Source organism: Erpetoichthys calabaricus, chromosome 5, assembly GCF_900747795.2.
Source record: "Erpetoichthys calabaricus chromosome 5, fErpCal1.3, whole genome shotgun sequence".
Taxonomy (NCBI): domain Eukaryota; kingdom Metazoa; phylum Chordata; class Cladistia; order Polypteriformes; family Polypteridae; genus Erpetoichthys; species Erpetoichthys calabaricus.
Window position 1 is genome coordinate 106720328 of NC_041398.2, and position 23169 is coordinate 106743496.

The 23169-nt window shown below is 37.4% G+C and overlaps 1 protein-coding gene across 2 annotated transcripts in view; it reads left to right on the top strand.

Moving 5' to 3' along the window:
- Positions 1-22590, top strand: part of commd8 (COMM domain containing 8) — a 184023-nt gene extending 161433 nt beyond the window's left edge. For both annotated transcript variants that reach the window (XM_051928359.1, XM_028801914.2), the window contains exons 3-5: positions 2202-2354; positions 6510-6665; positions 20734-22590. In XM_051928359.1, coding sequence (XP_051784319.1) covers positions 2202-2354; positions 6510-6665; positions 20734-20754 — 330 coding nt within the window. In that variant the 3' untranslated portion in view covers positions 20755-22590. The remainder of the gene's footprint in view (positions 1-2201; positions 2355-6509; positions 6666-20733) is intronic.
- The last annotated feature ends 579 nt before the right edge of the window (positions 22591-23169 follow it).

Genomic DNA, 23169 nt, shown 5'->3' on the forward strand with positions numbered 1-23169 from the left:
TGGAATGGCTTAGTCAGTTCTTAAACTTAAAACCTATAACAGAATTCAGTGGAACCTCGGTTTGCGAGCATAATTCGTTCCGGAAACGTGCTCGCAGTCTAAAGCACTCCTATATCAAAGCGAGTTTCCCCATAAGAAATAACGGAAACTCAAATGATTCATTCCACAACCCAAAACTATTCATATAAAAATGATTAATACAAAATATAAAGTAAAAATACATAAATTAACCTGCACTTTACCTTTGAAAAGAATCATGGCTGGTGTGAGTGAGCTTCTAAACTCTTGTTAAATTCCACCCAGCAGGACGACATGCAGAAGAGTGTCCCAAAGCAATCGCAGTCTCCCAGCGCTGTAGCAGTTCGCCATAAAAGCGAATCCGAAAAGATCGCGGACATGCTATAAGCTCCTGCCTAAGGTTGTCTTATTTTAATTTCTTATTTGTCTTTTATTCTTCTTTTCTTCATTATGTAAAGCACTTTGAGCTACTTTTTGTATGAAAATGTGCTATATAAATAAATGTTGTTGTTGTTGCCATCGATGGGTGATACAAGGAACATTATAAATGCGCAGGGCACAGTATTACTTGGCCCCGACCCTGCCTGACTGCTGTGTCTGTGTATAGGAGGGTGGCAGATCTCGCTACAATCAGGGGCAGCTGTAGGCTCATGGCGGTCCTGGGCAGAGAACGAAACGGTGGCCCCTTTGCCCGCCAATGTCAATATGGTATCTTATGCACGGCAGATGGCCACGTCCATTGCAGACACTGTATAGCCGCCTCGTGCTCATGACACAAGTGTTTAACTTTTGCCGAAATTTGACGTATCATTCTGCTCATGGATATCATCACTTTTTTGTTCTTGATATGGTCATTAACGCCTGTTTCACTTCGTGTATCAGCAGTACTCTGGCCGGAAGATTCTCCATCTTTAGGTTTCCCTTGGGTGATAAAGTTCAGGATTGCTCCTTCCTGTGACGCAATGAAAGCCTCCTGAGCCGCCTTTCTCTTTCGTTTCGAATAAACAGATTTGTATACTTGAAATCTCCTCATTTTGCTTAGAATGGGTATGCGAATGTCTTGTGTCCCCTATCCGACCAGATATTCGCTATGACTATTGCGCTAACACTAATACTTTATTAAACCTAGGTGAAACATTAACTTGTATGACGACTCGCCCACTTGCACTAGCTTCGCTTCTATATACGCCGACTTAGACGGGGAATAGGAGACGATTGCCCACAATCCCGCAGCGAGAGAGAGAACCACCATCAGCTCAGTTGTGATCACATAACGCTCAGCAGACAAAGCGAATACATACTACTCGTATTGCAAGACCTCGCTCGTTTATCAAGCCAAAATTTATTAAAAATTTTAGCTCGTCTTGCAAAACACTCGTAAACCAAGTTACTCGCAAACTGAGGTTCCACTGTATATTAATTGAGTTAAAAAGACATGTGTATAGAAGATTACTTTAAAGTTTGACCAAGCTTCAAAATTTCAGCAAAGAGCAGTGGGATACAATTTCAAAATCAAGTTGTGCTTAGGGAGACATATCAATTTAAATTTTCTGCTTAGAAAAAACAATTCTGCTAAGGCCCAAATAAAATACTGAAATTAGCTTGGAAAAAATATTCAGTTTGGAAAGGCTGAGAATTTAGCAATAAGAGGAGTATGAGGGTTACAATGTCAAGTATAAACCACAATTTGTGAAGTACTGCATAAAGAAATCTTTTGTGAAATACAGCACAGGAAGCTGATCATTTGAGCTATTACTCATTTAGTTATTACAAAATGCATTTACTCGTAATAATGTGTTTAAATAATATTAAGTTTCCAGTGAATGGAAACTGGACATAGAAATAAAGAAATAGTACTTGTGCAAAAACTATGGACATGAAAAGGAACTGCTAATTTCAAAACAAGTACCACACCATCTCGGAAGGAAAAGCCCAGGGTCGGACAAAACTTAAAGAAGCAGGAGGATATGGGCATCTGTGTGCAAAAATTTCTTATATAAACAGATTGAGATATTTAAAATATTATGACCATCTAGACGATTGAGAGGAAATGTCTGAATCTGTAAGATTTGTAAGAATATTAATTATTATTATTTTGCATTTTGTTTATTTTTGAGCTTTAATAAGCTAAACTCTTTAAATATTAATTTGGTCTATATTTTTACATTTTTCTTATTAAACAGTTGCAACAATCCTTAAGTGGTCTTGACTCAAGTCATCAACAAGCAATATGTCACTGCCTCCAGAGTAGAAGAGAAGAAATAAGACATTCTCTGATTGAAAAAACAAATGCAATTTCAACAAGTCAGCTTCAGGATTTTGACTGGCAGTTAAAGGTATGGTGACTTATTATTCAGTGAACATTAGGTTTGTTTAAGTGAACATCAGAAATTCTGTTTGAAATTACTGGAAATATATAGGTGATTTCAGGAGAAAATTTATTAAAGAATCTTAGATTATAGACCATTTAAAAAGTTATAGGTAAGGTATATATTATGTTTTATAATTAGCTATCTGTTTCTAGTATTTCATTTTGTCATCTTAGCAGAATAGTTTTATATGGCATATTGTTAAAACCATGAAACATCTGAAATGCTTGTGGCATGCGACACTTTTGATAAAAAAAAAATTCTAAAAATAATTGGGCTAAAACAAAAATTGTGTGCAAGGTAAAGGGGGAGTACAAGGGAAGGCCCAAAAATTCTCAGAATTAGTCAAAAGTATCGGAATAGGTTGTAGTCATTGAATATGTCACTAAGTATCGTATGTCTGCAAGTCTGAATAATCAGTCCACAGAGTGTCATCATGTGGAGTTCATTGAATGGATATTTCTGTCATTTATTCTACACTAGTGCAGGTGGCTTTGGCGATTTTTATTTTATATATTTTTTTCCTCTCTCTCTCTCTCCATGCTACTGTAGCAGATTTTTAATAGACAATGATGATCGTGTTTTTTGACATTGGCAGACTTATTCCTTGCTCCTCACAAACAGACTGCTGAGGAGCTAATGGGATGGTGTGAGGAAAAAAAAACCTCTTGAAGTGAAGACTGCCATGAGGATGAGCATTCAGCCATGAAAAATTCTGATCCAGTATATGTTTGAGGGAAGCAACAGTCCAACCTGGGTGAACTCAGAAAATGGCAGTTAAATCTGCAGACAGACAGAGAGATGAGAAATGACGTTCCCCGTCGTTATTTATCTGCATCTTGATCATACTCTTAGCTTAAAGTAAGATTAGTATTGGTAGTTGCCATTCTCCTTTCACTAATAATTAACAATCTCTTGCAAGAGTTGTTTTTTTTCCTAGGCTTAAGGATCAGAGTGAATATTTAATTAACCACACATTTTAACATGTCTAGAGTATAAAAATATTTTGAAATTCTAATGTAGCCTAATAAATTTAAATCCACTGAGGCCTTTTCATTAATATTTGATTAGTTTGTATCATGCTATGCTGCATTTGCAACGTTTGCCTTTAGTTGACTATATAATTTTTGCTTCTGTGTGTGATGTACAAAACAGAAAAGTAAATATTTTTTATGACATGGCAGCATGTCTTACAACTCTATATTGTATTTGTATATGTGCACTACCATAAAACAAGCGTTTCACAGATAGCATCCTGTATCCTGAGCTCAATATACAGAAAGAGCAAAATGCTTCTACATTTTTTAATAACCTTAGAAATGCAGATTAATTTAGTTAGCCTTATCATGGCTGTCTCTGTCATATACTGACTAATGATCTAAGACAAATATAAAATTTAAAGGCTAAAAAAAGATCAAAAGCAATTCCATAATTATTAATTTCTGAAAGTTATTTGCGCACTTTGGCACTTACTAAGCCTGAAGGTAAAATCAATCATGTTTTTTTTTTTTTTTTTTAATTTGCCCGAAAATACAAAACTCATGTGAAAAAGAAAAGGCTTCTTCCTAAGAAAAATGTTCTCACTTGGGGAAACAAAAAAAAAACACTATTTTCCTTTAAAAACTTGTGATGTTCTTAAAATAAAGAGAGCACAGTTACATTTATTTAATATAGTTTTATGAATTGTCGAGACAAATGGTTGTATTTAGATAAAGAGGACTACTGTTTACAAGAGAAATGGAGTGTGGGAAAGTTGCTATATAGATAAAATGTATTATTGATATCATTATAAACAAAATAGAGAGAAGCTTTCCATTCTAGAGTCCATTTAGAGTAACTGAGTCTAAAGCTGCTTTGAGTTGAACTGGTGAGAGACAGCAAGTCTTAGCCATACTGATTTGATATTTACAAGAACCATTCCCAGTTGTAAAATTCGAAATTATTGCCGTGCCATCCAACTTCACAATCAGTGAATCATTCTTATTTTTGGTTGATCTCATTGCTTAGCAAACTCCCTTTTTATCCTCTTATTCTGAAAGGAAAAAAAAGTTAAATCTCTCAGAATAAGTCTACTTCCTTGTGGCCTACCTACTTCCTGCTACCTAACTGCTAGGTTAGGTAACAGTAAGTGCAATTTAGAATTGGATTAACTGGATTCAAGAGATGGATGGATAAAACAGCATTGTTCATGTTGGTCCCAATTGTAAAATGTACATCCTGGTGTTTATTTTAAACGGGTTTTCTAACCAGTTATAAAATTTTGCTTTCCATTTTGCACCGTTGGTAGCAAGTTCTAGATTGCTCCTTTTCAGAGTAGAGAAAAGCCAAGCAAATGAAACATTCTTATCTCAATTATTGGTTTACAACCCTACTACCAAACAAAGACTGGTGTGTGTGTGTGTGTGTGTGTTAAGAAGCGTAGCTGAATATTTTCATTCTTACTTTGAAGACCACTGGGATACATAAAATCAATTTCCACAATAAAAGGACAAATAGAAGATGAAGTAAACTGAATTAAGTTACTTTTTTCTTATTAGTTGTAAAGCATTGACAAATTTTTCCCTTTAAAAATATGATTTCAAGTTTAGCTTCACTTAAAGAAATGTTATAATTGAGGTATATTGCAAAATTGAATCACAGTACTTAGTTCATAAAATATTACAAATTATAATATTAAAGTATCATGATATTGTATTGTGGATCCTTTACAATTCTTGCACCTGATATCTATCCGTTCTCTTTGTAAACATGCTTACTGCAATTGAGGGGCAGTATAATTCCAGTTTATAATAGTAAGTTTACGTTTATAATAGTAACATTATTTTTTGGCTTTTTTTTTTAACATTTCAATTAATACTATACAAATTATGTTTAATATTTAAAATTTACCATAAAGTTGTTGAGTTACTTGTATTAATTGCTTATAAATATTTATTTGGTTAATGCAACATCTGATTTTGAAATTTCTGCTTGTAAAATTTATCCAGTCATCTTGTCATTTTTCCAATAGTGTAAATAAAGAGAAGCACAAAATAAGGCTTTTGTTTTCTTAAATAAAAAAAATGACAGTGCAAAATTTGGCTTTACAAAGTACTAAGATGCTGTTCTTGAGCGTAGCCTAATAGCTGTCTTTTTCTCTTCACAAGTGCTATTCATAATTTATTGCAAACATGTTAACATTTACAAGTAATAGAACAAGATGGGTGGCAATGAAGGGAAGCAACCCTTGAAAGAAAGATGTAGCCTAGTATAATCCATCAGTGTGGAAGGACCAAGGGAGATGCACAGATCATTCCCCCACACCCCCCCACCTTGATCACTAGATGGCAGCTCCCCTGGGTTGTGGCAGCACCACAGATTCCCATAGGACATCATCTGAACTGGAATTCTTCGACTTGGCACGTTTGGGTTCCAGGGGTGCCGTCCGGGGTGTTGTTGGGGAATAGCGAGCCAGGTGATTCTGGGGATTACATAAAAGGTGCTGCCTGCTTCAACTCTGAGAGCCAGAGCCAGGAGTAGGTGGACAAAGCATGTGGGAGAGCAGAGGGTATAGTAACAGTCTGTTTTAAGACAGACAGAGGGTTTTCAAGTAATGAACAGAAATTGGGACACCTGTGCAAATTGTTTGCTTCAACTTGCTAGGGTTAATTTAATTTAATTGCTGCAGAAAATCTGTAAGTTGTAACATACTAGTTGTTCCTTGAAGAAGCCCATTTTAAATATTCTGATATTTCCTTTTTTCCGTTTTTGCTAGCCTAAACTTTACCTTTTCACCATTTTAGGTCATTTGTTGCATTTCATCTGATTACATTTGATTATAAAACTGGAAAAACTGAGGTGTTCTAAAACTTTTGACTGGTAGTGTATATGTACTTATGTATACAGGTGTACGTATGTATGTATGTATGTGTATATATATTATATTATATATATAATATATATATATATAATGTGTGTGTATATATTGATTGTATGTAATTGAAATAAATCAATATTAGTGGCATGCTATTTGCAAATGCTGACATTTTGCTATGTCAAGTAAATAATACCAAAGACTGTATATTAATTTAGCCATTCTTTATTATCTAAGTGCTTCTTTTTCTTTGTCTATCTCTCTACTAGTTGGCTTTGTCAAGTGATAAAATATCAGCATTACAAGCACCTTTGGTGAATCTTGACTTGGATATCAAAGAAAATGGAGCAATTACGCCACTGTCAATTGAAATGAACAAAGAAGAGCTACAAAATTTAATCAATTCATTAGAGGCTGCAAATAAGGTATTCTATGTTTAATTATTAGCTTAAGTAATTATTAGGTTTACTAGTATACTTCAAGATGTGGAAATCATTTTCATCACTGTATTTTTAATGTTCAGTTTTGATTTAGGCTCTCAGATTTACCAATGTAAGTAACAGAATATTGGTTATATATTTTTCAAAAAATTACAGGAACACTTTTTAATCAGAGTATAGCATCAAGTCAATGAAACTTCTAGGCTGTTGATCTGGTCAGTTAAGTAGCAGAGGTGATTGTTAATCAGTTTCAGCTGCTTTGGTGTTAATGAAATTAACAACAGTTGCACTAGGGGGGCAAAAATGAGACGACCCCAAAACAGGAATGGTTTAACAGGTGGAGGTAACTGACATTATTCGCTCATCTTTTCTGACTGTTTTTTCACTAGTTTTGCATTTGGCTACAGTCAGTGTCACTACTGGTAGCATGAGGCAGTACCTGCACCCTACAGAGGTTGCACTGGTAGTCCAACGTCTCCAGGATGTCACATCAATACGTGTCATTCCCAGAAGGTTTGCTGTGTCTCCCAGCACAGTCTCAAGGGCATGGAGGAGATTCCAGGAGAGAGGCAGCTGAACAGGGCCGTAGAAAGTCCTTAACCCATCAGCAGGACTGGTATCTGCCCTTTTAGGCGAGGAGGAACAGGATGAGCACTGCCAGCGCCCTACAAAATTACCTCCAGCAGGCCACTGGTGTGAATGTCTCGGACCAAACAATCAGTAACCGACTTCATGAGGGTGACCTGAGGGCCCGACGTCCTCTAGTGGGCCCTGTGCTTACTGCCCGGCACCGTGAAGCTTGATTGGCATTTGCCATAGAATACCAGAATTGTCAGGTCCACCACTGGCACGCCCTGTGCTTTTCACAGATGAGAGCAGGTTCACCATGAGCACATGTGACAGACATGAAAGGGTCTGGATAAGCCATGGAGAACATTATGCTACCTGTAACATCGTTCAGCATGACCAGTTTGGTGGTTGGTCAGTGATGGTCTGGGGAGGCATATCCGTGGAGGGATGCACAGACCTCTACAGGCTAGACAGCGGCACTTTGACTGCCATTAGGTATCGGGATGAAATCCTTGGACCCATTGTCAGACCCTATGCTGATGCAGTGGGTCCTGGGTTCCTCCTGGTGCATGACAATGCCTGGCCTCATGTGGCAAGAGTATGCAGGCAGTTCCTGGAGGAGGAAGGAATTGATACCACTGACTGACCCCCATGCTTGCCTGACCTAAATCCAATAGAATACCTATGGGGCATTATTTTTCGGTCCATCAGACACCGCCAGGTTGCACCTCAGACTGTCCAGGAGCTCAGTGATGCTCTAGTCCCGATCTGGGAGGAGATCCCCCAGGACACCATCCGTCATCTCATTAGGAACATGCCCCTCAGTTTTTAGGCATGCATACAAGCATGTGGGAGCCATACAAACTACTTAGTACGATTTTAAGTTGCTGCAATGAAATTTCGGCAAAATGAACTAGTCTGCTGTATAATTTTTTCACTTTGATTTTCAGGGTGCCCTCTGTAGGTTGATAATTATTTCTATCAAATGATGTGGCATCCTTTCGTTCCTAACACATTACCCAGTCCATATCAGTAGAGATATCCAGTATGATTTTTTTTTCCATTGAGATCTGATGTGTTTTCAAAGTGTTCCTTTAATTTTACAGAATTCAGGTATGTTATAGATGTTGCAGTGAAGATAATCCTAAATCTAACTGAACAAAACTTAATGATAAATTTTGTATTTTTTACCAGATAATAATGCTGTGATAGCTTAGTGCTTATTTGGCATACTCAAGGTGATGGTGTAGTTCAGGGGTAGGCAACGTCGGTCCTGGAGTGCCACAGTATGTGCAGGTTTTTGTTCCAACCCAGTTCCTTAACGAGAACTCAATTATTGCTGATGAAGCACATATTGCTTAAGTGACATTTTAATGCTTCATTTTAGTGGTCTCGCTTGTTAAGGTTCTCCAACCTTAATTGCTTATTTCAATCATAAACTGCTGCATTCAGTGTTTTAATTGCTCCTTATTAGCAATAAGATGTAAAACAGGGGTAGGCAATGTCGGTCCTGGTGAGCCGCAGTGGCTACAGGTTTTCATTCCAACCCAATTGCTTAATTAGAAACCAATCATTGCCAATCTCAGACCTTATTTAATTTTATGGCTTGTTAGTCTGTGCAATGTAAGGCTTTTATATCGTAGATTTTTTTCCTTTCCAAGGATATCATCCAAATGATTTGAAGCCTAAAACAGATCATTTTCAGTCTGTCACATTTTTCTATTAAGTGTTTTATTAAATCAAACAGTGCATGATGAACACACACAGATGTAATTGGAAAAAAGCTAGCTGGAGAACTGCTGGCTGCTTTGTCTTTTACATCTTATTGCTAATAAGGAGCAATTAAAACACTGAATGCTGCAGTTTAAGATTGAAATAAGCAATTAAGGTTGGAGAACCTTAACAAGCGAGACCACTAAAATGAAGCATTAAAATGTCACTTAAGCAATATGTGCTTCATCAGCAATAATTGAGTTCTCGTTAAGGAACTGGGTTGGAACAAAAACCTGCACATACTGTGGCACTCCAGGACCGACGTTGCCTACCCCTGGTGTAGTTCATAGGTCACATTATTTAGTAACTATTCTAGATAAAACCACTTGTTAAATAATTGGTCCAGATTGTTAGATATGACTTGCATATAGATAAAATTAAAATGATAATATGACAGCAATTTTGTACCACTTCATATTGCAGACCTATACAAGGAATAAGATAATTCAATTACAAAATTTTACTTTGAAGTAAAAACATATAGAAATCATTTTTAATTTATAGTTATTTCATATTTTATACACAATGTTACAGATTTGCCATGATTTGCTGAAAAAATATCTTAGGTTACTTTAATGGTTTATCTACATGCTATGGGACAGATAGGAAATTTGGGTTTCCCAGCGGGAAATTTCACATTGATGAAGTTGTAGCTTCCAGTAGGACAATTCAGAGAAAACAGTACTGGCTGTATTAGCCAGGGAATTATGCATTTTTAAGTTATATTTAAAAAAAAAAAAAAAAAGTCAAAAAGTTCATTTTTGTGGTCAGCCTTTTTTGGAGCAGTGCAATATATGGTTAATATGTTTAATTTTCATTTTAATGTCACAAAAAAAGTAAGTCACTTTTTGTGGCGGATGAAGTTGCAAATTAACATGCAGTAAGTAGTTCAAATGATCTTCTTCTTAAACCACAGGATTTTGTAGTGTTTTTTTTTTTTTTTTTGGTGATTGAATGTTTCAGCATAAATATTTTTTTGAAATCCTAAGACATTTTAAGTATTTGTTAAAAGTCAAATAATTTCCTTTAAGTTTAAAAACGGACTAAAAGAGAAATAGTAAATATATACACGTTTATTTATTTGGCCGACACATTTATCCAAAGCGACCAACAACATTTGATATACAATTGGTTACATTTTTTTTGTGCTTTTCCAGTTGGAGCATAGGCAGATGAAGTGACTTGCTCAGGGTCACATAATGTGTCAGTAGTGGGATTTGAACCCACAACCTCATGGTTTGAAATCCAAAGTCTTAACCACTGCACCTCACTTTCTGCCTTACATATACCTAATATATCTCTTTAACTTTTAAATATTTCTGTGAATATGTTTTAGAATAATTCAAATTAGGTGTTCTGCTGGCATGTTTTTAGTATCCGGGGCCTTTTTGTGGATGCTGCATCGCACCCATGACATTGATGATATGACTATGCCAATTAGAGCGACAACCCATTTCTGGTAAATCTTTTCAGGAAAGCCCAGATTGCCAAAATTACCCCAAGAGCACAGCAATGACTCATTCAAGAAGTCACAGAGGGTCCCATAAGACCACCTAAGAACAGCATGGGCCTCATGTATAAACGGTGCGTACGCACAGAAATGTTGCGTACGAACGTTTCCAAGCTCAAATCGCGATGTATAAAACCTAAACTTGGCGTAAAGCCACGCACATTTCCACGGTACCTCACACACTGGCGTACGCAATTTCTTCGCTCGGTTTTGCAGACTGGCGGCACCCAGCATCAAAGCAGTGCTACTGTTCCTGTGTGGTCACCCTCTCTTTCTTAGCTCCACATTCCTGATGCAGCTTTATAAATACACTGAAACTAACTGTATATTGTTTATTAGTGTAATGCATCTGATTGTAATTAATCTGCAGCAATATATTGGTCCAGGAAATAGCCATAGTATTCCAAATATCATAACAGCTTTAGCGTTGTAACTCTCACTGCATCTTCTTCTTCTTTCAGCTGCTCCCGTTAAGGGTTGCCACAGCAGATCATCTTTTTCCATATTACTCTCACAGCACCACTCGAGTATTTATATCACTGTATCTGAGTGGGGAATCACAGCAGCAGCTGATCAGAAAGAGAATTATCGGTATACAGCATGAAGCAGACGCTGACTCAGCCACGGCAAAACACTTCAGAGACTTCCCAGTACGGACTTCGCGGTTTAGAAAAAGTTTCATCCCAAGAACTCTAAATGCACTCCATCAGTCCATCAAGTGCTCCTTGTAGAACTGTTTACTTATAAGTACAATTACCTCACTGTAAACTTGCACTACAGTTATAATATTGCACAACCTGCGCCACTTTATAAAGCGCGTATTTACATATGATGACAGTATTAATTTTTAAGATGAAATGCAGCAAAATATGTTGATTATATTATACAGATAAAACTTTAACTTCATTTAAATAATCTGTATTGTTAATAATTAAACATGTGAGGACACTGTGCCGCAGCGCTAGCTAGTTCAGGGATTGTTCCTGCATTGCGTTGTATTCTTGCGCTGATGCGACACTGGAAAGATAGACGGATAGAATAATTAAACATGTACTACGAAGATATTTCAATGTTCCTTAAAAGTTTTGAAGTATCGGCGTTCTAAGCTTACAAATGGCTTCACGTCTATTACATAGCTGATTGTGTGGTGATTGGGTATTTGGAGAAAGAAAAGGACAGGAATTGGAGGTTAGTACGTTTGAAAGAGACAGTACTGCTGTGATAAATTATGTCATTGAAGGTCGTGCATGGCATATGAACAAGCACTGCGCCACCGTGTTCCCATGTTTAATAACATGCTTTCATTCCTATCATCATGAAAAAGATATCACGTATACATCTCAGTATTTTAATTATTCAGAGAGCTGTAATATCACAAATGTAATGGATTATGTGTCCTGTCGGAGAAAGAGAAAGCCCGTTAAAGAAGCAGGTAGTGATTCACACACAGAGCACAAAGAAGATCAAATACAGAATAAAGCATTTAACATCCTACTTTAGTTACAATGGGATTTGAGAAACTAGTAAATTAAACGATTTTAAGATGAAGTTTATGATGTTCTACTTTAATGGCAAAATAAACTATGTGATTAAAGTGGAAATTTCGAGATTAAAGTTGACATTTCGTGCTTTTTTCCCACTGTGTGCCTATTTTTTTGTCTGTACCCTAATAAGCTTTCATATGACACTCAGACGGTGGGCTACGACTTGCCTTTTCACGGCGACTTTGATATGTGATTTCTTTTTTATTTCGGGCACTGTGCGACTTTGTGAACTTGAGCCTTCGAGTTTCTCCGACACTCTGTCACTCGATCAACTTCCTTTTGTTGATTATACCACTGTTTAAACCAAATCTGTCACTGTTTTTCCTTTGCCTCCACTTGGTATTCGCTGAAATTATTATATTTTCCCCCGTGCTTTTCCCATTGTCTTTTCTCAGAAGGCTATTTATATCAATTTGCATATTCAAAGAGGCGTAATTCTGGGAGGAGTTGGGGCGGGACAGAAGGCGCGTGCATGTGCGTTACTTTTCACGCTGATCGGGATTTTTTGCGTACGTACAGATTTTTGTATCTGGATTTTTCTGTGCGTACGCACATTCCCGCTTTTGTGCTTACGCCATGTTATAGTGTGAGTTATATGCACAGCGTTATACATAAGGCCCCAGGTGTTTCTAGTCTCAGCTAAGTTTAGTGTTCATGACTCCATGATGGAAAGGAGACTAAGTAAAAATGGTATTCATGAGCGAGTACTATCTACTATCCAACATAAACAACTGGATGATAACCAAGCCTTTTGGAAAAATGTTTAATTGGCAGGAGGCGGCGGAGGTTGGGAGCATGCATTAATAGCTCATTGCCGCACCTACCACACACCGAACAACCTGGATTGGGACTCGAGTACAGTGGGTGACACCTCAGCACCACACTGGAACAATGTGAGGTTTTTACAGTGGCTGGAGTGCCAATCCTACCACCAACCCCCAAGTTGGAGGACCCGCTTACAGGGCTGGGTGCAGATTAACGTCATACCCAGGATGGAGCAATTGCAGGTTGAGAGTCTTTTCTGGCGTTCGCAGGATTTGCACCAGATAAGTGAAAAATAGAACTCTGTGGACAGAAACATTCCAGCTATGTCTAGTGTAAAGGTTATGTGCCCTTTCACAGTAAAAACATATCGCTACAGTAAAAATATGGTGATAATAGTATCATGGTGTGGGGATGCTTTGCTGTTCCAGAACCAGGAAGACTAAACATTTTTGAAGGAACAATGAAATTTGAACATTATCAGAATATTCGTAAGACTAATGGCGCCTCTGTTTGTGACCTGAAACAGAAGTATAATTGAATTGTGCAGCAAGATGATGACCCAAAGCACAAAAGCAAACCTATAGCAGAATGGAACACAACAAACAAAATTAAAGTCCTGAGGCCTCATACATAACGCCATGCATAGAATTCACACTAAAACATGGCGTATGGACAAAAGTCGAAATGTGCGTACGCACAAAAAAATTCAGATGCAGAAAACCATGCATAAGCCAACTTCCACGCACTTCTGCTACATAAATCCCAGTCTGCGTGAAATGTAATGCTCGTGCAAGCGCCTTCCACCCCTCCCAGACTTCTCCCAGAATTACGCCTCTTTGAATATGCAAATCAATATAAATATTTCCTTAAGTTCAGCGTTCTGTAAAAAGACAATGGCAAAAGCACGGGGGGAAAAAAAGAATATCCGTGAATACCAAGTGGAGGCAAGGAAAAACGTACTATTTGTTTATTTAAGCAGTTGTACTAACAACAAAAGGAAGTTAATTGAAAGTTCAGGTTCAGAAAGTTGTTAGATATCAGTGTCGCCATGAAAGGCGAGTTGTAACCCACTGTCTGAGTGTCATATGGAAGCTTATTAGTGTACAAAGAAAAGAAAAAAAATAGGGACACAGTGGGGGGGGGGGAAAGCTCAATGTCAACTTTAATCTCAAAATTTCTACTTTAATCACTTAGTTTATTTTGTCATTAAAGTAGAACGTCATAAACTTAATCTTAAAATCTTTTTAATTTTCTAGTTTCTCAAATCCCATCATAGCTAAAGTAGCACGTTAAATGCTTCATATTCTGTGTGTGAATCACTACTTGCTTCTTAAACGGGCTTTCTCTTACGCTGACAGGACACACAATACATTACATTGATGATATTACAGCTCTCTGAACAATTTAAATACTAAGATGTATACAGTACAACTTCAGGCCACAAATGTCTCGGACCACGTACAAATTGGTTACAGCCAAAAAGTTTGCCAAACTTTTGCATCTGTTCACGACCACACACTCGGGTGACGAACAAGCCAGTTTCCCTTCTGGTTCGTATGTCACCAATGATAGAGAGAGAAAGAGAGCGTATGTATATATATATATATTTTTACATACAACTTGTATGGTCTGGAATGAATTAATTGTATTTACATACAATCCCTTGGGGGAAATTACTTCGGGTTGCGACCAGAGTTTTGGAATGAATTACGGTCGTGACCCGAGGTTCCACTGTACTTGATATTTTCATGATGAAGTGAATTAAAGCACACTTCACAGCTCCACAATGGCTCAATGGTAGAGACGAGCTGGCACCCCTTCCAGAAATGTTTCTGCCTCCTGCAAGATGCTTGCTGCGCCATGTGCGACCCTTGATAAAATAATTTATTGCAGCAGTACTGTCTCTTTCAAATGTACTAACCCCCAATTCCTATCCTTCATTTTCTTTCTCCAAGTAACCAATCGCCACACAATCTGCTCTTTAAGCTTTGAACGCCAGTTCTTCAAATCTTTTAAGGAACATTGAAATATGTTCGTAGTACATGTTTAATCCATTCATCTATCCATCCAGGGTGGCGTCAGTCCCAGGAAGAATACAGTGCAAGCCAGGAACAAACCCAGAATGTGGTGCCAGTTCATTGCTACCGCTGTCCACACATTTAATATCAGTACACATTATTTAAATGAAGTTAAAAATGTATCCGTATAATGTAATATATATATATATATATATATATATATATACTGCACTTTAATGCATTTCATCTGAAAAATTATATCAAGAGCTCCAAGAAGGTAGCGCCTGGAAATCTAAATCAACTTAGAAGCCAGTTGTCATCATCTGTAAATACCAGCTCTCTTCTATTGAATTGAATTCCTTTATTGTTATTGTATTGTACAATGAGATTCAATATGCAAATCCTCCATAAACTTATTTTCCTATAAAATGGTAAAATAAAAAACAATAATAATAATAATAATAATAAATGAAAAATATACAATATGAAAGCATAAGTGGCTCAAGCTGTGCAATATTGCAACTGTAATGCAAGTTTACAGTAAGGTAATTTTACTTATAAGTACAAGCAGTTCTACCGGGAGCACTTGATGAACTGATTGAGTGCATTTATATCTCTTGGGATGAAACGGTTTCTGAACCGCGAGGTTCATGCAGGAAAGGCTCCGAAGTGTTTGCCGAATGAGGGAAGTTCAAATGGACTGTGTGTCAAGAGTGGAGAGAATTATTGGGGTACAGCTTCTAGCACACGCTGCCTCAGCCATACACAATCTGTGGTAGAGCTTTCTGATCAGCTTCTGTAGAGCTGTGATTCCACACTCGGATGCAGTGGGTTAAAATACTCAGTGGTGCACCGAGAGTAAAACCGCTAAAGCAGCTATAGTGTTTGGAATAGTTTGGCCATTCCTTGCACCATTATATGGTTACGGGTTGATTACAATCAGATGTCTTAAACTAACATACAATATGCGGTTAATGTCAATGTCAATTTTATTTATATAGCACATTTAAAACAACATCGGAATGCTGTGGCCAAAGTGCTTCACAATAATAGAATTAAAGAAAAACATACAATAAAATAAATGAACATAAAATAAATAATAAATAGAAGTAATGTTACATAATTACAATGAGGAAACCATCAGTATTACTTAAGGTCACGGAATGCAAGTGAATAGAAATGAGTCTTTAATATAATACACGAAACAGAGCCAATCCTCAATACAGTATAAAAATTTTACAAATATGGAGCAGAATTATACAGTAGATGATATCACATAATATGATTTGGATTTTGTTCAAGTCCTGGAGACCTCAGCCATCAAGCTGCCTCCCCCATTTGGCCACTCCACAGCTGAAACAATGTTGGGCCAGCCAATCCGATGAAAGGACCCCTCTACCCCACGATTCCTGCGATCCTCCATCAGGGATGACTTTACCTTAACAATGCAAATAATGTTGTTTTGCCTGCCTAAGTCCCTCCATTTACCAGTGCTGTGTTTCTAATACTATTTATTTCCTTCTATTATATATAAAATATAAAGTCTGTTAAATAAATTATTTCCATGCAAAATGGTTCTATTTTGTTATTTTATTGTTCTATAAAACTTTTGTAGAGGTCTGCTTTATTGTGTTTTTATTTTTTTATTCTATTTACATTTATTTATTTTTAATTAACACTAGAATTACCAGAGCCTACGAAAAACCTCGTAGATCCGGCCCACCTTAAATCGCTTCTTAAAACCGTTCTCACCTCTCCGCCAGCATCTTTTGTCATCTAAATGTACTGATAAAGACATGCTGCAAGCAGCCGGCTATTCCATCCCCCCACCGACTTAGAACGTGCACAAACTTCTCTCAGCTCATGCGTTGATTGATTATCTCGGAGTGAAGTGGAGTTTTAGAGTGGAAATAATAAATCGTTATTTGGAACACACGCATTTCAAGTCCAAATATCAAAGAAGTACTTTCACAAAAGGTTAAAAAAAAAAAAAGCCACCTTAGTGTGCGACATTGACACTCATTTACTCCGACTGCCGGCGTGGCGCCACAGTATCAGTTGCTGACTGGGACTCAGAAGGTCATGAGTTCGATCCTGCATGATTCCCTTTTGAGAAGTGTTCTTATTTTTACTATTTTAGAATAAAAAGATACATTTAATTTCAGTCTGTAACAGCTGGTGTACTTTATGATATTTGTAAAGATTAGCTTTGTTTATTTATTTTTTTTAATTCACCTTTCATTGTCTCAGTCGCGTTCAGGATCCTTCCCTAAACCCCCCCCACCCCCTTCCGACACTGCTGTTTTCACATAAAGACGCGCTATAGCTATGCAGTGTATCACAATACATACAACCACATGTTTTTTTTCCCCACAATCTTGCCAGTCTCCACATGTTGCTGTATGCCATTTCTTTTGTACTTCAGGACATGCAGAGGAAAGCATAGTAAAGAGCAGTAACTTCAGCGCTATATGCAATCATCAGACACTCCCCATCTGACACTGCTGTTTTCACATAAAGACGCGCTATAGCTCTGCAGTGTACTTGTGACTGCATTGTCGTACCAATGCTTGCAAACTGAAGTGTCTGCATGCACTTTTTGTGGCATTACACGCGTATTTTTTGAGCATGCCCTTGTCGCTCAAACACAGGAACATATGTTGATGTAAAAGTATAACAAAACAAGTGCACTTTTATTCAAGACTATAACCGAAGAAAAAATAAAGCAAGTTACAGTAGGCGGTTGATATGACAGCTTGCGTGGTGCAATGCTAAGAACTTCTGATTTCCGTTCTGTGCTATATAACTGTTAACATTTGAATCTGATGATTGCATATAGCGCTGTCTTATTCAGTGTGCGCAAGAACATGCAGGTGGCCAGTTGCTGCTTGCTACAAACGCACATTTAAAAAAAAGAAAGAGACAAATATATGTGACGTTTTGAAGAAATCATTTTATGACGCGAATAGTACCAATCAGAAAATATCGAAGTAATGCAATATTATTTGAAAACAAACAGCGTCAGATTGGGTGTGAAGTTATACTGGCGCTGTTTGAGTCAGATCAGAAGCTGAATAAGCTGAACAAGCTCCTGTTCTGACTCTAAGTAAAAAGCATGAATTAATCAACAGAAATAACCGCGATCGACATTTTAAACTTAACGATTTACAGTGCATACCAATATATAAATTTTATGTCCGTTTGAGGGAAAAAAAAAAAACACTTTCTCCAAAGTTGGGAATCGAACTCGGGTCTCTGTAGCACGGCAGGGCTACAGTGCTCCAAGTCAGCAAACCTTAACGTTAAGCCACGGAAGGTGTTGTATCATCCTTGAACCTTTTGTGAAAGTGTTTATTTGATGTTTGGGCTTCAGGCTACATTTTGTAACATTTATTACTAAAATATGAAAAAGTTTCTGTTTTAGCAATGTGTTTATACAGATTACTGTAGAAACGGAACATGCATGAAATGCGTGTATTCAAAATAACGATCTATTATTTCCATTCTAAAACTCCAGCAGTTCAGTCACTCCCAGATAATCAAATAAGGCATGAGCTGGGAAAACTTAGTGAACGTTCTGCGACGGTGGGGAATGGAATAGCCGGCTACTTGCTGCTCGTTTTAATCAGCACATTTAGAAGACAAAAGAGAGGTGAGAACGATTTTAAGGTGGGCTGGATCTACGAGTTTTTTCGTAGACTCTGGTAATTCTACTGTTAAATAAGTGATTAACCTGTGTTAGTAGCATATTCTGTATGTGTATGTCTGTGCATGGTGGTGTGAAATTGGGACAGATTTTATTGCCTTCGGCAACAAAAATGTCAGAAAAGGCCCTGGAATTGAACTCGATAGTTATGCAGTGACAGGACATGAAATGAGCAGCTCATACTTTTATATGTTCCAGTGTGTCTAAGTGAATGCAGTTCTGCAAAGAAACAGTGAGGTTAGACTGATATAAAATTATACAGTGCATCCGGAAAGTATTCACAGCGCATCACTTTTTCCACATTTTGTTATGTTACAGCCTTATTCCAAAATGTGTGTAGAATTCTGAGGAAAAAAAAGAATTTAATCCAACACCCCATAATGACAACGTGAAAAAGGTTTACTTGAGGTTTTTGCAAATTAATTAAAAATAAAAAAAACTGAGAAATCACATGTACATAAGTATTCACAGCCTTTGCTCAATACTTTGTCGATGCACCTTTGGCAGCAATTACAGCCTCAAGTCTTTTTGAATATGATGCCACAAGCTTGGCACACCTATCCTTGGCCAGTTTCGTCCATTCCTCTTTGTAGCACCTCTCAAGCTCCATCAGGTTGGATGGGAAGCGTCAGTGCACAGCCATTTTAAGATCTCTCCAGAGATGTTCAATCGGATTCAAGTCTGGGTTCTGACTGGGCCACTCAAGGACATTCATAGAGTTGTCCTGAAGCCACTCCTTTGATATCTTGGTTGTGTGCTTAGGGTCGTTGTCCTGCTGAAAGATGAACCGTCGCCCCAATGTGAGTTCAGGAGCGCTCTGGAGCAGGTTTTCATCCAGGATGTCTCCGTACATTGCTGCAGTCATCTTTCCCTTTATCCTGACTAGTCTCCCAGTCCCTGCCGCTGAAAAACATCCCCACAGCATGATGCTGCCACCACCATGCTTCACTGTAGGGATGGTATTGGCCTGGTGATGAGCAGTGCCTGGTTTCCTCCAAACGTGACCCCTGGCATTCACACCAAAGAGTTCAATCTTTGTCTCATCAGACCAGAGAATTTTCTTTCTCATGGTCTGAGAGTCCTTCAGGTGCCTTTTGGCAAATTTCAGGCGGGCTGCCATGTGCCTTTTACTAAGGAGTGGCTTCTGTTTGGCCACTCTACCATACAGGCCTGATTGGTGGATTGCTGCAGAGATGGTTGTCCTTCTGGAAGGTTCTCCTCTCTCCACAGAGGACCTCTGGAGCTCTGACAGAGTGACCATTGAGTTCTTGGTCACCTCCCTGACTAAGGTCCTTCTCCCCCGATTGCTCAGTTTAGATGGCCGGCCAGCTCTAGGAAGAGACCTGGTGGTTTCAAACTTCTTCCACTTACGGATGATGGAGGCCACTGTGCTCATTGGGACCTTCAAAGCAGCAGAAATTTTTCTGTAACCTTCCCCAGATTTGTGCCTCGAGACAATCCTGTCTCGGAGGTCTACAGACAATTCCTTTGACTTCATGCTTGGTTTGTGCTCTGACATGAACTGTCAACTGTGGGACCTTATATAGACAGGTGTGTGCCTTTCCAAATCATGTCCAATCAACTGAATTTACCACAGGTGGACTGTGGTACCTGCGGATGTTCAGGATGATCAGGGGAAACAGGATGCACCTGAGCTTAATTTTGAGCTTCATGGCAAAGGCTGTGAATACTTATATACATGTGATTTCTCAGTTTTTTTATTTTTAATAAATTTGCAAAAATCTCAAGTAAACTTTTTTCACGTTGTCATTATGGGGTGTTGTGTGTAGAATTCTGAGGAAAAAAATGAATTTAATCCATTTTGGAATAAGGCTGTAACATAACAAAATGTGGAAAAAGTGATGCACTGTGAATACATTGCGGATGCACTGTAGGAAGCATTTAGTTGTGATCTTTCCTGGTAAAGGAGCTGCAACCACCTGTTGGAGCTCTGGGTGATAGGGGAGTTGGATAACCTTCCTCCTTCAGTAAATAATGATTTAAAAACTGTTATTGTGTGTTCATTCACATTCCCTTCCTGTGTTATTGCATTTTGTGTAAAGGTCTGATGCCATTCATTTTGTAAAATCTTTAATTTTTTTTTTTTTTTTTAAACAAGGTATCTGTTTTGTAATGTAACTAATTAAATTTTCTTTGAATTTGCCAGGTTGTCCTACAGTTGAAATAAATCTTAAATTTTACATTGAAGCAGAAAATTAAACCAGTCACCGCCAGTTAAGCAACTGAGAAGAACAATGGCATCATCAAGTGCCCCTGCATAAAAGACACATACTGTACAATTTCCAGCAGATCCCAACAAATATATGAGGAAAATCCCAATATTTAGAGGGAAGCGTATACATGTGAATTCTAACGATAATATAAAGAAAGGTGTTTGATGTTGCAGTCTAACTTTTTATTTCCATAAAGTGTACAAAGATGGTATAGTTTTGTATTTTACAGTTTAGTGTATGAAACTTTTATAAACATATCAGGCTCTCAGTAACTTAATTACACTTAATTAGTTTGCTTATACATGTTCATTAAATAAGTAATTGATGTAACCAGCAGAAGGCTACTTAAAAGTTATGTCTTTTTTTCTGTATTATACCATCCAGGTTTGTAAAGAACAATTACCTTTCGTCATGTGTGTAGTGAATAACAACAAAAACACAGGAATACACTGAAGCGTGCTGTTAACTTGGGTATCCCTAAATAAAGAGCAAACACCTGCAAGTTGTTTTTTGTGCATTGCTTATAATGATTACAGATTCATTACGAACAAGAATTACTGTAATGCTAAACTTCACTTTTGAAAATACTTTTTTAGAAGGAATTTAAAGCTGGTAATTATTACATTTGATTAATATTGAAGTTTATTAAGTGTTGTGCAATTTATATTTTTGATAAATTTTTAATAGTGAAGGTTTCTACCTGCATTTCTAAAAGGGAAAATAATAATTTTTCACTACTGCAGATTACAAATTGTGTTAAAATGCACACAGGTCTATAGTCAAATATGCAAGCATATATGTACTTGTTTATAACCATATGTTTTTTTTTGGGTAACATTAAAAATAATAAACACTGAAGTTGACATTGTATAAAACTTAAGTACTGGTGGACTTTCACTTTGTATTAAGTGTAGAGATCTGAGCATCTCCTCAGCACAGACTTTTATAGGAGTGGACTTTCACTTTGTATTAAGTGTAGAGATCTGAGCATCTCCTCAGCACAGACTTTTATAGGATTGATGTAGTGGTGCATAGTCCTTGTTTATTTTATAAACTCGTTCTTATTTAATAAGGTCAAGGTACTTCAAGTACAGTCAACATGTTGTGAACTCTTTAAATTTAAAATTGTTACACAAAATTTAACAGACTTGTTATCAGTTAAGCAAATCTGAGACAATGCGCTGATACAGCACATTGCCGCACCCACCACATGATAAACCAACTCAGGAACCCAGATTAGGACCCAGGTGCAGCCATGCGGTGGGTGACACCTCAGCACCACACTAGTTCAGATGGAATGGAACCAGCGTGAGGTTTATGTTGACTGGAGTGCCAATTCTGCCATCAACCCCAAGGTTTTTCCCTGCAGGTTGGAGGGCCTAAATGCAGGGCTGGATGCAGGTTAACATCATACCCAGGACAGAAATCTGAGACAGATGTACATTAATATAGAAGGAGGGATAGATAAAACAATTTATCAAAATGGACAAGTATACACAAGGTGAGCTATTCACCATTATAGTTCAGAAAGAGTGAAGTAGAATATTTTAAAGTTGATCAGAAGGGTCTTGGAGCTGTGGTTGGATTATGTGATTTACCTTTATAAAGTTTTTGGCTGCTGTCAGCAAAAGTCATCTGACTGATCATAGCAATGTGGTGGATGTGGTGTACAGTACTGTATGAAGGTTTTAGGCCACCCAAAATATTTTTTTAAGCTAGTTTAGGGAGTAATGTTTGTTTGTTTGTGAAAAGAATATATAACACAAATAAACATTGATACCACAGAACAGCTTTTTTATTTTCTTAATGTGAGTATTTTGTGTGGGCTCTTTTAGAATACAAAACTGAAACAATTGCCTTTGGTACACTTCTGTTTATTTTTTTTTAGGTAGTCTTGTGGTAAACTCCCACAAACCTCTTGCAGAATTTGGTGCAATTCTTCTTTTGACTCTTCTTTTTCTTTTCCCTGTCTAAGTAATTCCACACAGCTTCAATGATGTTGGGGATGGGTTATAAATCTTTACACTTACTGTAGTTGTTCCACATAGAATTACAAAAAAATTTTAAAAAGCAAAGAGCTGTCTAACACAATGTCCAGTGTTGTTCCAAATTGTAGAATTGGGTAGATACAGCAGGTTCAGAAAATATTCAGACTCCTTCACTTTCTGTATTCTTTGTGTTATAGATTTAATTTTAAATTGATACATTTTTCCATATTTACCCATCATTCTACACTCAAATTAGCTTGTAATGTCAAAGTGAAAATATCTTCATAAAGATTATCAAATATATTAAAAAGCTGAAATCTCTTTTATACAAGTATTCAGACCCTTTGCTGTGGCAGTCCAAATTATGGTCTGATGCATCCG